The sequence below is a fragment of the Eulemur rufifrons genome, chromosome 4, assembly GCF_041146395.1.
Source record: "Eulemur rufifrons isolate Redbay chromosome 4, OSU_ERuf_1, whole genome shotgun sequence".
Classification (NCBI taxonomy): domain Eukaryota; kingdom Metazoa; phylum Chordata; class Mammalia; order Primates; family Lemuridae; genus Eulemur; species Eulemur rufifrons.
The window spans coordinates 11,814,798-11,828,717 of NC_090986.1; the positions used below are offsets into that span (position 1 = coordinate 11,814,798).

General features: G+C 46.3%; 1 protein-coding gene across 2 annotated transcripts; it reads right to left on the reverse strand.

Moving 5' to 3' along the window:
* Positions 1-3,437: 3,437 nt before the first annotated feature.
* ING1 (inhibitor of growth family member 1) lies at positions 3,438-10,749 on the reverse strand. 2 transcript variants are annotated; one of them, XM_069467028.1, is made up of 2 exons: positions 10,500-10,749; positions 3,438-4,944 (listed from the first exon to the last, which is right to left on the reverse strand). In XM_069467028.1, the coding sequence occupies exons 1-2, from the start codon at positions 10,633-10,635 to the stop codon at positions 4,241-4,243; spliced, it is 840 nt and encodes a 279-aa protein (XP_069323129.1). In that variant the 5' UTR covers positions 10,636-10,749; the 3' UTR covers positions 3,438-4,240. The 2 variants fall into 2 exon arrangements, with proteins under 2 accessions (XP_069323129.1, XP_069323131.1); XM_069467030.1 differs by lacking the exon at positions 10,500-10,749 and adding an exon at positions 8,647-8,697.
* Positions 10,750-13,920: the final 3,171 nt, after the last annotated feature.

The window sequence follows — 13,920 nt, forward strand, 5'->3', positions numbered from 1 at the left end:
AAGAGCCCAGCATTAAGCACCTCAGACTCCAACCGTCCTGGGCGCCTACTGCAGCTCTGCTCCTGTGAGACCATGTGCGTTTCTTCCATTTTCTACAGTTTTCTCATCATGAAACGAGGATAATTCTCTACTCCAGAGAGCTGGGAGAAGGGCAGCACTGCTCCTGACTTGTCACATGACCCATCAACGGGTTCTGACCATTAGGCAGGTCTCCTGGCGCAGGGCGGTGGTGGAGGTGAAGACAGCAGCCTTGGTGCCAGCTGCAGGGTGTGTGGCCTCGTGCCTGCCATGTCCTTCACCTGAATCTCAGCACCTTCACCGGGAAGGACAGCCTCTCTGTGGCGGGGCTGCTATAAAGATTTAACAGTAAGTATACAAAGTCCCTTGTACAGTGTCTACACATAGCAGATGATAAATGGTGGCTGCATTTGCACACGCTAGTGATGCTGGACACCTTTATTTAAAGTTGGCTTGCTTAAACAAGCCATTTTCTCTTTCAGTAAAAAAGTTCTGCTTTACTGAAGCACAGAATGGTACAAATCAAGAGTTAACCTGTCATTCCCTTTGTAATAACTTCCTTTTAAACTGGGAAAATACCAACCACATCTTTATGAACAAAATCAGGTAATATGAAGTATTTGAGTGAAGGAAAGAGCACGGACCTAATACTTTTCTTCATTCCACTTATGTATTTCCTGGCATCCTTCTTGGGGTGAGGGGGGGACAAGCATACTTGTGTGTTGGGTTTGGGGGGTTAAAACTGAATAGTTAAATATTCTGAAACAAAGCTCTCATGAAAACCTCAAGCGGCTGCTTTGACTTGGCAGCACAACCCGTATTTGCTGTCCCACTGTTTCCCATGACTGTGACTTCCTGAGCCCTCCACATACGCTCAGGATGAGACAGGGTGACGAGAGAACACGGTGCCTAAAGAACGGCAGCCATGGACCACCAATGTTTCCAGACTAAAAAAATCCAGAAGTCTACCTCCCAGACCGCCTAAAACCACCTGGACTCGGGGATTAGAGAGGAATGAACAAACTAAAAGAGGGAGGCCGATGATTGCAGTGAAGTCCTGCTCCACATACGCCAGAGATTCCAGAGTCATAAATCACTTTAGATGGAACTAACGAGGAAAGCTAGACCTCTTACAAGAGCACATTGTGTCTTTAAAAGTGCACAGACTAAGCTTTTAATCACTTTGCCTAATAAAAGCTTTTAATACATTTTACCTGGAACACTACATGTGATATTTCAAATAAACGTCTACTCTTTCAAAAATAGTATATAGTACTATGAAATGGCTTTTACTTTGATAAATGCTTTATTACGTTAGCATTGCCAACCACTGATAGTCTCAGGTAGAGACGACTTGCATAGCTCTAATCACACCAAAGAACCACTGGCCAACGTCCCAGTCACTGGAAGGCAAGTCCCTGTGGGTCTGTGACGCCTGGAGGACCCCTCCCCACCCCTACCCTCGGCCCCAGGAGCACCACAGCTGCTCCATAAATACTTGATTGAAGGTATGAAGTTTCCTTAGTTCAGTTTAAAATATAAAGTATTATATGATAATGGAAACATTTTAAACCTTTTATCTGAACTGTAATAACTTGGTTATTATAAAAGTATGTACTGAACTTCTAAAATATAAGCAACTGTTCTACATTAGATAGCTTTTCACTAAATTTTTCAAAAAGAATTCAGTTCCAGGGTTACCATGATCTTTCTATTGTATCTAATCATGATCTAAATCCTAAATCTTAAGAGTTCTAAATACTTATTTTTTTACTGTCCATGGCATTAACAAAAGTGATTTAAAACTGCCAAATTGAATGAAATTCGACTCTGCATTGTATACATTTTTCAAAAGAAAAAAATCGCTAGTGATTTGTCCTTATTAGAAACTTCATTAAAGCTGGGGAAAAAAATATCCAACATTTGAATAATTACATGCTAGTCTCTTATTCACTAAACCTCATTTCTCAGAACCATCCTATACGAAACAGATATTTGATAAGTGAAGAACTGCAGATCAAGAGTTAAGCAACTTATTCAAACCAACCGCCTAAGGGACAAAGTGGGGTTCCTACACAGCAAGTTTGGCCTCTGTTTGTCCCTCTTCACTACGTAGTTGTCTGCACCAAAACTGAATAACTATGAAGAAATCCAATATTACCAACTGCATTCCACTGAATCTTCACTCCTGTAACTTCGTTTTCATTATTAGCTCCAATTAAAATAGAAGTGAAAAATTAACATAGAATTTCATATAAGCAAAGATTTTTAAACTATTTTTATTGCTACTGAATTTTTATCAAGTATTTTAATTCTCACTTATTTTCATATAGTAAACTTTTTGTTCATTATTTGTCAGGGTAAATCTCATCAAATTAAACACTCCAGATTCTTGAGGTCAAGAATTCGAGACCAGCCTGAGCAACAGTGAAACCCTGTCTCTACTAAAAATAGAAAAACTTAGCTGGGCATGGTGGCACACCCTTGTAGTCCCATCTATCCAGGAGGCTGAGGCAGGAGGATCGCATGGGCCCAAGAGTTTGAGGTTGCAGTGAACTATGACGCTGCTGCTGCACTCTAGCCCCAGTGACAGAGTGAGACTCTGTCTTAAAAAAAACAAGCCAAAACCAAAGGTAAACAATCAGAAAACAACTTACTATTTCACTTATAATAAATACATGCCACAAAGATACTTAGATCCTACAGTGACATTACTCAATTCTTCGTTGTATTAGCTTCACGGGGACTGTGAAACAAACTATGGAGAGAAACCAATTTCACCATTTTAGAAGTCAAAGTGAACCATCTATCAGTTAGAAATGGAAATTCTGCTGACCCTTTCAATATGTGGGCAGTTAATGACACAAATCATCAATGCTAGATGTTAGTCTAAATCAGAGGTCAGCAAACTATTTCTGCACAGGGCCAAAGTAGTTTTTGCTTTTCAGGCCAAATGATCTCTGCTGCAACTATTCAACTCTGCTGTTTTGCAAAAGCAGCCACACACAATACATACCCAAACAAGCATGGCTGTGTTCTAATGAAGCTTTATTTATGGACACAAGCATTTAAATTTTATATTTTTTCATGTGTCCTGAAATGATTTTTTTTTTTAGCCATTTAAAAATGTAAAGACCATTAGTTCACAGGCCGTACAATTATGGTGGTGGGCTGGATTGATGGGTAGACAGTAATTTCCTGATCCCTGGTCTAAATGCATATTCTCTTCACATTTAATTATTTGCTGGCATTAGGTAACTTCTACTTCATTATTAAGTGAGAACAATAGTACAAAATTTGCTTAAGGCTTTGTCTAAACTGCTGGTATTTAAATTTTTAAGACAAAACTTTTTATGTTACTTACGTCAAAATTAAATATACTGCTAGAGAAACAAACTGGCCAAGTTTCATTTATTTCTTGACGTAAATTCTGTACAGCTCTCAAACATACAGCAGGAAGCACACTTTAGTTTCACAATAGCATCTGGCTGTACTTCCAATTATTATACAGCAAGTGCAAGTTCACTTGGAAATGTACATTTATACACCCTTATATAAATTAAAGATGACTACACTGTGATTTGTGATAGCAAAAGCATGATTGGGAGTTCCATGACTAGATCACTTCTGTTTAGTAAAAATGTACCCAATCATTTAAAAATGGCCACCTGGGGAACGGGCCAGTGTACAAAATATTTGTCACGTAAAATTTAACCATTTGCCTTTTTAAAAAATAATCTTTGAACTTTAAACCTTTGTTATTGAATTGTTTTACGGATATACATTATAGTAGCAAGAAACAAATTTACCACAGGCTGTATTTTTGGCAACTTGGCTAATTTAAAAAAAATTTTCATAAAGTAATAACAGTACTTTCATTAGAAGAAAATAGCTAAATCTTTTCTTTCCACATTTAATGTGTTAGGTTGCTTTTAGTCATCCCTCCCCCCAAAAAAATCAGTCTGAGACATACTTAAATGTTTAACTCAAACCTATATTTGTAGTTTCTAAAATGCTGATCCACAGACCACTTTGTTACACATGTGTACCAATAAAAACAAAAGGCCAAGGAATCATTGCCACCCCTATAAAAGGAATGGCCCCTTTTCTAACATTCTTTAAAAATATACATTTTACAATCCTTACACCTCAACAAAGGTGGCAACATAATAAATACACTGGTTTGTTCTGCTCTTCTCACTTCTCAATGAATGTCCACAAACTACCTGTTATAAGCTCTTTCTTTTTTGGATTTCTCCAGTGCTTTGTCCATTGTTTTCTCACTTTCCCCTCGACATTTGGGACAGTACCACTTGCCCTTTGGTTTATGGTTGAGGCCCACGCATGAGAAGTGGAACCACTCAATGGGGCACTCGTCGTTGTCACAGCCGATCATCTCTCCATAGGAGACCTGATTGCACAGACAGTACGTCGGCTCGTTGGGGTCGATGGGCAGGTCTGCGGGGGATGCCTCCCTCTCTGCTTTGGCCTTGGAGCGTTTCTTTTTCTTTGAGGTTTTTGCTTTCTTCTCCTTGGGCGTTCCTGAGGTGATGTCGTCGTGGTCATGATTATTAGACGCATTCTCTCGATTCTCGTTGTTGCGCTGTCGCCGGGATCTCTTGTTATTTGGCTTTTCTGCCTGCGTGATTGTCTCATTCTTCGACTTGTCTTGGCCGGCTTTGCCACTGTTGCCAGTGGCGTCGCCCACCTCCTGATGCGCCTCGAAGAGTTCCACGTGACTGTCCACCTGTCTGGCCCGGTTCTCAACCAGCTCCACCATCTGGCTTACGATCTGGATCTTCTCGTCGCCCAGCTCCTGGCTCCGGATCAGGGCTCTCTGAATGCAGTGTAACATCCGCCTCTTCTGCGTGCCGTCCGTCTCCCGTTTAAACTTCTCGTAATAGTCATCCAGCTCCTTCAGGATTTCTACAAATGAAGAGACATGCATTACACATCCATGCTGTGAGCTCTAGTGGAGACATTCACACCAATTAAATAAGACTTTAATTGCCTAGTCTATAAAAAAGTAATTGCAAAGTATCAAAATGACCAATGCAAGGCTTCCCCATATAAAAATCTTACAACTTATAAGCCTTTCTGGAGGACTTTTTTTTTCTATTGAAAAAATCTCTGAAACTAAATACAAATGCCAACACAGATCCATTTAGCAAAGTGCCACTCTAAGCACCCCAAGGGACTCTGTATGCAGTTCAGAAGCATGGGTGACAAATACTCCTGAGGTAATTAAGGGGAAACGTTCAAATTAGCTAAAGCACTTGGACCCAAATGTTTATTATTTTCTATTACATTAATGATTATGTCTTATATTGCCATTTTTGTTAAAATATTTTTATTTGAATAAAATTATTTATAATTATGTAGTAATACTAAATTCATTACATTATATATGAGCATATAAAATTTTAATTATTTATTATAAATCATTTATATTTTTGTACTATATCTTATTTATTTTATTTTTAATTATTATGGGTACATAATAGTTGTATATCTTTATAGGTACATATGATGTTTTGATACAAGCATACAATATGCATTAATCAAATCAGGGAGATTGGGGTATCTGTTACCTCAGGCATTTATCATTTCTCTGTGTTAAGAACATTCCAATTCTATTCTTTAAAGTATACCCTAACTTATTGTTGATTATAGTCACTTTGTTGTGCTGTCAAATATTGTTCTTTCTAACTGTATTTTTGTACCCATTAACCATCCCCACTTTACCCACCCCCCTCCCTACTACTCTTCCCAGCCTCTGGTAACCATCATGAACTCTCCATCACTTTTTTGAATATTTTATTCAAATTAAAAAATACCTTTATTCTTTTTATTTTAATGTAACAACATCTAGAATATTCTATTAGAGAATGTATATAAATTTATATAATAGCTCTCTGTGGTTAAAGAATGGGATTAATACGCCATGTCCAGATGACTTTGTGATCGAGGTCCTCAGTTTATCAGTTATTGTATGTTTATTTTAGCATGTTATCCCTCTAATTAGTAAAGACAAGAATGGTTTGGTCACAATAAACCAGACAACTTTGCCCCACTTTAAAACAAAGGTGACAGATTTTACTTTTCCATCTACTGCTTAAAACAGTATCTTCATATCTATAAAAGTCAACAGATTTTAAAACATTATAAAAAACAAATTAAAAACCTTCAGTATTAAATTCAAACGTTCTTGGTCAGGTTAGAAGAGACTGTATGTGATTTTAAAATGTAATTTGCCAAGTGTAATTAGGCAATTTCTCAAGAATAAAAGCTTTTAAATAACCTAATTGAAATAAGGCAAGTAAATAGTTTTGCCAAAGTCTATTTTAAATACACAGAAATTTCCAGAGTTATTTTTCTCAAATGGTAACCATTAAATTAATTTTTCTCCTAAAATTCTTTTGCATCTCTTAAAACAAGGCAACTACACTACTTTCCAACTAGGAAGTGTGTGGAGAGGGATGAGAATGGGAGGGAGTGTCTAAAACATTGCCACCACCCTTTCTACATCTTATCCCCAAGTAGTATAAGATGTATACCAGCACTAGGGTAAATCCTATGAACTCAGGCCAACACTGAAGCTTGCCTAAATATAATGGTAAGTATTCTCTTCTAGGCTATAGTCTTATAAAGGAAAATAAAAATCTCAGGACCGCCCCCAAACTCCTTACACAAAGGGAAGGTGAAGCCTGGCAGCTGAGTCATGGAAACACCCCCTTCCAAATGAATCGCTGTTATGAACACTATGCATTAGCCAGATACTCACTGAAAGGTAAAAGGCCTCAAGGCATCTAGGAAGGACTGCCCCCACAGATCATTCATAAGGAAACTCTTTGCTGGCCTCCCGCCTGAAGTCTGAGCCTAGCTTTAACACTAAAGTCCGTTTGATTCCACACTGATAATGTTGTTTACAAGCTAAATCTTCCCAAGTACAAACCAGAGACTGGACGACATCCATCATTCCTCCACTTACCCAAATAATTGATTCTTCCTTTACTCCCCTTTTCTCTTCAAACATTCACCTTAGCTTATGTAAAATGCAGATTTCCTGGGCACTAACTAAAGTCTCTCAAGAATGTAACCACTAGTGTTACTCAACTCCCAGGCCACAGACTGCCCTCCCCCCACTGCCCCCACTCCACCCCCAAATGTCTAGATATAAACATCCTAAAAACCTCTTTGGAAAAAAGTCACAGACACATCTGTGGCTTGCATCTCCACCGACCCCCCCACCCTACCCGCTTTGCCTAAAGCTGGCTTAATAAACCTCCAGTAATGGAGATCCTTGCCTCAGTCACTCCTTTCAGTTGTCACTCTCAAACTAATGACATCTCTGAAGATACTTCCTAGAGAACAAGGGAAACTGCCACCAGAAAGGAGGAATGCCATAGTCTCAGTCTCTTAGAGTAATTAATTCTGAAAATAAACAGCTGTGCTCAACTTATCCAACTACTATCAATTTATCCAATTTATTTATCATAAATGTTAAAATATGAGTTTGTGCCATTTATTTTTAAATGGAACACAAGTTACAAAATGGTATGATTTGGTTTAATCCATAATCAAATTTCTAAATACAATGCTGGTATTTCATAGAAAAGAACAATTCTACCATATTGCTAATTTGAAATTTAGTAAACATACAGCTTCTTTTATATCACATGCAAGCTTACATACAGGTGAAGCCTCACTTGTTGGAAGATAAACAAATACCCCAATAACAAAATTACCAAGAGGTAATTCTGTTACCTACACAATGGCATATATTCTTAGATGCCCCAAGTAAAGTGCTCTATCAACAAATGCCAGTAGGTACAAATATTTACAAGCATGAATGGTAACACCACTACTAAATAATAGGAAGGCATCCTGCCAAACTCTGCTGCTTCAGTTCCATCAGCTCAGCTTCAGGAAAACAAACTGCTGCTGACTCTTCTAAACCTGTCCCACACCAACCTTACCATGGGAAAGCAACAACGTATGGAAAGAATTTAAGGATCAAATGAGATTGTACCAAAATTTAATTTGGTTTGTCCAATTATCAAAAATACACTTTAATTTTACATGAAGGTTGCACTGAAGTTCTTTATGAGACAGACTTCCCTGGGGCTGGGTATTTTTATAAAATACTTGAAAAATGATTCAAGCAAACTCAAATACCGTTTAAAATTGGTAAACTAATTATAATCCATCCTTATGGATTAATCTACAATTGATATGTACTAAGCAAAAAACTGTTAACCAAGTTTGACTTGCCACGGTTCTGCACATATAAAAGTTTAATCTTTTCGAACTGTGCGGCACATCCCAACATTTACAGCGAAATTCAACTGGATGAGTGACGACCGTCACCACGAGGATGTGTGAGCTCCATACTCTCCCAGCTGCACCGGTTGAAACGCACACCGGGGGACAAGACCGCGATCTTCTCTGAAGCCAAAAAAGCATATCATCCCAGGTTAACCGGAAGAGCAGCAAGCTAGGCTCTCCACAGTGACGACAAAGAGGAATAAAGAGGTTTTGAGGGTATACTGCCATGGATGTCAGAATATTATAAGGGCCAACTTTTTCGTCGTCTTAACGCCGGGGAAGGTGAACCCCGCCCCGCACCCTTTTTCTTTTTCTTAAATAATCGCCAAACGCTCGTATCTTCCCGGTCCCCACTTCTTTCCGTTCACAGCGGGGCGGGCCTGTTCAGTCCCGGGACCCTCTTCTAGAAAAGCCCCAGAGCCCGGACCCCGAGCGGAGACACGCCCGCGGTCACTCACGCTCTCCCGGCCACGCGCGGCCGCACCATCGAATCAGTAGAGAGGTGGCCCAGGGCCCTCTGCGGGCCTGTCTTGCGGGTTGTCAGGGCGGGCGGGTGGCCCGAGCCGCACCACCAGCCCGCGCACGGCAGGCACCATTGCCCCGCGGCCGGAAGTGACCGAGCTCGGAGGGGCACTGACCGGGCCTCCCGCCAATAAGGAGGGGGCGAGGCCCCGCCCCGAGAACTGCCGCCTATGAGGATCGCCGGACCGGAGGGCAGCGGCCAGGCGGAGCGCCAACCACAGGGCAGGGCCCGAGAGCACGTCCCGCCCCAGCAGCACCAAGGGCCAATCCAAGACCTGAGGCCGGGCGACCTGAAGACATTCAAATCAACTCGACCTCCTCCCTCCACCCCGCCCCTCTCCGAAAGAGAAAAAAAGAAGGCAGCGGAAACACAGACCCATGCCAGTCACTGCACAAGGCACACCCTCATCCGGCCCAGCGACGAATCGCTCCACAGTAGGCTGATAAGGACATTCCACAGGGAACGTCAAAACCAATCATAGTGAGGCCAACGCGGGACGTTCCGCAATATGTTAATGAGACTCCTATAAAAAATCACTGCGAAGCTGCGTCTGGGGTAGAGCGCGCAGGGGCGCTTTCCCCGCCGTAGGATTTGATGTGCTGTGGAGAGAGCGGTCGATTTTTTTTTTTTTTTCTTTTTCACCCTCCCCCGACTCTTCCGTTTCCCTGCTGCGCAGCCCTGTAAACATTTGTAAACTCCGAGCGACGATCCACATTCAAAACGCAGCCCCCAAAGCTTTGCCTGACCTCGCAGGAAAGTTTCCCCAACAGCCAACAATTCCCGGCGGACACGAGCCTTCCACCTCTCTCTGACACTCTGGGCGGCCGCGGCTGCAGAGAAGGACCCACAGGTTCTCTCACCTGCCACGCTCCTCTCCTTGCCAGCAATCTGCCCGCGCCCCCCGAGCGCCGCGCAGATGGGCGCCTTCCCCGCCTCCGCTCCTCCCCTTCCCTTCCCCACCGCACAGAGAAAAGCCCACGTCCTCCGCAAACTACACCCGGCGGCGTCGCCCCTCTCGGTCGGCCCCTACTCCGCGTCCAGCGCCAAGGGAGGGCCGGAGGGGGCTGGGCGGGGGCGGGGGCGGCCGAGCTACCCCAAGCCGAGTACCCCATACTTTATGTAACACCCGGATTCAGGACTGGGTGGGGGGTGGCGACGAGGGGCCGGGGGAGCAGCGGCGCTCCGGATCGACGCAGCAGGTCCGCGAAACCTCCGGCCCGCAGCCGCCCCCCTCCAGCAGCCCGGTCTCCGCGCCCTGCAGCCCCAAGCGCCAGCACATCCCTCCATCTCGCGCCGTAATCTGCGCCCCTTCCTAGAGGACACAGCTTAGACCCGCCGCCCCCTCCCCCGCAGCACCCGCCTCATCACTTCACTACAAAGAGCGCTTTGGTCGCGCAGCCTTGCAGCGAGACCTCTCGTGCCTCCTTCCTCCTCCGTGTCCCGGGCTTTGCACACAAGGACCTTGGCGAATCAAAGGCGCCCAGACCTTTTGTTCCTGCCCCAGTCGAGGGCCGCCGCTGCGGAGCTGGCCGCGTCCTCCAGTCCCCGGCAGGACCGGCCCGGCCCGCGGCGAGCCCGGACCCGCGGGGATGGAAGCGGCCGCCCCCGCCCATCCATCACCCGGCCGTACCTTGGTATTTCGCGTCGATCTCCCGCATCAGCGAGACGTTTCTCTGCAAGTCGAAAGGCAGAGACTCGATGGAGTCCAGGTAGTCCTCCACATAGTTCACCAGGTGGACCTGCTCCCCGTTGGCAGGACTCAACATGGTTCACCCCGGAGGTCCCCGGCGACTCGGCGCGGCTTTCCGCTTCCTCCACCCCCCGCCCCCCTCAAAAAATAGCACTGCAAAATGCAAAGCCCTCGCTCTCCCGGCGCCCCCCCGCCGGATCCGGCCCCGGCCCGGCGGCTACATCTGCCGAGCCGGCCGCGCCGCCTCCGGGGCCGCGGGGACCCCGGCGCCTGCGGGCGCGGGCCGCGGTGGCGGTGGCTACCAGGGCGCACGCCCCGGCCGGCCGCGCAGGCCCCCTCCCAGGCGGCGGGGCGGGCGCTGGGGGCCGCGCGTACGAGCGCGCACACACCGGCGGGAGAGGGCCGAGCGCCGCGGCCGCCACCGCCCACCCGCCCGCCAGGCCGGGGAGGAGAGCGCAGCGGAGCAGGAGCGGGAAGGGACGCGCTCCGCCGCCCGCCGCGCCGCACTTGTCCAACGTGGAAAACCCAAATACCAGTTTCAAACACTTGGGAAACATTCAGCCCCGCGGCGCAGCGCGCATGCGCCTCGCCCCCCCCGCCCCCTCCCCCCCACCGGCGGCGGCCCCGCCCCCCGCCGCATTCACGCCCCTCACCGTCCCGGGCCCGAGGGGCGGCGGGGCGTGGAGGACGGCCCGCGCGGGGGCGTGGCCTCGCCCGTCACTTTTGCCGGGAGCGAGGGTCGCTGAGGGGACAGCGGCGGGGACAGGGGCAGGGCCGCCGGGGCGGGGGCAGCCGGCGAGGCGCAAACTTTACTAGGAGTTTGGCACTTGGTGGCAGAGCCTGTTGGGTGACGCTGTACGTTCCCCGGGGAACGAGGGGTGGCGGCTTGCTTCGGTGAAAATCCGCCCGGTACCGAGTGGGCTGCGGGACCGCCGCCTCCAAAAACCTCAACACTCACCGGCTATCACCCTGTCTACTCCCAACCCCTCTCTCTCTCTCTCTCTCTCTCTCCCCAGTGGCCGCCCGGCAGCGCGATATAAGTACGGCCTAGAACAGAACTGGCAGCCCCAGCAGCCAATAGACCTGCCGCCCTTACCTTGGCAGCCCAATGAAGACGAAGAGAAGGCGGAGTGACCCCTGGGTACCTCCTCCCAGGCTCTTACTATTAGAAACCCAGGTCGTCTGGGAGGCGGAAAGAGAGGGCGGGCCGCAGCACGGGCGGAAGTGGTGGCGCATGCGCGCTTGTCCCCCCTGAGGCCTGAAAGCCGCGGCCGCGGGCCCGCGCTGGAGCACAACTAGAATTACGCGGCCGTACTACCACTCCCAGCAGCCTCGGCGGCTTCCGTGCCTGCGCTGCTCGTCACCTCCCTCCCTTTGTGTCGCCTCCCGGAGCTCAGTTTGGGAAGGTTTGGAGACAAAGGGGCCCAAGAGGGAAGCTGCTCTCCAGGGTCTAGTCCCCGCAGAGGGCAGGCACGCGGAAGCGACGCTTTCCCTAGACCTTTGCCCCTTCCCCGTCCCATGCCATGAAGTACGCTTCGAGTCCGCTCCCCGCACTTGGGAGGACACCCAAACCAAGGGGGCGTCCGGCTGTCCAACGACCGGGGGCCCTTCCCCAGAGCTCCTCTCCCCACCCGAAACTCCCGGATTTAGGGCTTTCGGAAAAGCCAAGACGCCGAGCGCACCCGTTGCCTAGCCGACAGGCCCCGACCGCAGGCCCCGCCCCGTTCCGGTGGAGGAACGGCCCCGGGGCGTGGTTACGCTCGCCTCGCCGAGGCCGGGCGCTCCCGCCTTTGTCCCTGCTAGCCCGGCCGCCGCGGGTACAGCTCGGCCGTGGACCCGGCCCGGCTGCGGCTGCCGAGGGCCTCTCTGGGGTCGTCCCGAGAGCCGCGCTGGCCACGCCTGGCTTCCGCTGTTTCCCTGGTTTGCTTCTGCTTTGAGCCCTCCTCTGTCTTGCTATTTGTATGGTCTTCTTTCCGCCGGGTTGGAGAGCCGTGCCTAATTTTTAAACCTTCCCGTCAGATTTCATCTTTCTCGGAGAGTCGGGTCGGTGATACTGTATATGGTGTTCTGTGAGCTATGCTCAACCCCCAGCCGTTGTAATGTCTCTGTCAGCTCAGCGATAGCTCAGTTCTCCATTTTTCTTGCCCTCTTAATTTGGACAGTGTCGGCTTTCAGTTTGTATCTCTCGGGTTCATCCTGTTGCGAAACAGGATACACTACCTTAGACAAAATAATTGCAGTTTAAATGGCTGCATACTCTGGTGTTACGTTTTCGATGAAACACTGCATGACATTTGAAAATTTTAAAAAGTATTCTGCGCAATACAATAACATTTTAGATTAATCCAGTAAATAGATTAACTGCAGTGGTGTTCATTCCAGCGATTTATATTTTATGATACGGATGCCAGTACAGCAAATGAGACTAAATCGACCTGTTTTTTATTTGGAATTGGATTATTCACATTGGACGTTGCAGCAGTGATAAATGACGAGTACTATTTACACTCTGAAGTGGATTTAATCTCCACTCTTAAGCACTTTCATCTTACCCCTACATCAGGAGAGTGTTCGCTTTGATATTTGGAGAAATAGTTATTAGTTTTACTTATAGATTCACACTTCTTCCGGTCTTGGCCCAGTGAAAAGAAAATGAGTAAAGTTTCATTTCTCCCAACATTTATTGGCCGTTAGTCTTCGCAAAAGACTATAACGTTCTGTGGAAATATAAACGTGGAATAGAGTGTATAGAGGAGGTACAACGCTGAATGTGAAAAAATATGCCTTTTCCCCAGAGAGCATATAAACAATTTAAAAATACAATAGCAAGAAAGTTCTCTTAATCCTAGCATTCATTGGCTCTAGAATGAATAGTGTTTATGTGAACTCAAGAATAAAGCTTAGAAATAATTTACCCCTTGATTATCTAAAGATAATCAAGCTGGAGTTTGACCTAGGTTATCATTTTTTTAAAAAAATCACAATATGTGAAAAGTCATTTCATTCCTCTTTTGTTGTTTATGAACTTTACATACACATAAACCAAAAAGGCATCTTACTCATTCAGTGAGAAATACTTGACTAGTGCCTACCATGTGCCAGCTACTGTTCTGTGTGCTGAGGAGACAGTAATGAATAAGGAACTTACATTTCGTAAAACTTTTAATCCACCTCTTGGACTAAAAAGTCAGAAAATATTTTATTTTTTTTATTGGCTTTACATAGTGGTTTTCTTAAGTTTTCTTAACAAGCTTAGAAGGCCAGTAGATAAAACATACTTAAATATGCCACTAAGGAAAAGTGCTTAATTTTTTTTTTTTCTCTTTTTTAATATCCTGTGTGTGCTCTTTACTTTTTTTTT

Coding starts and splice junctions, on each gene's coding strand:
- ING1 (XM_069467028.1), bottom strand. CDS start 10,635: ATGTTGAGTCCTGCCAACGGGGAGCAGGTCCACCTGGTGAACTATGTG. Junction 4,945..10,499: donor GATCGACGCGAAATACCAAG/GTACGGCCGGGT, acceptor CTTCATTTGTAG/AAATCCTGAAGGAGCTGGAT.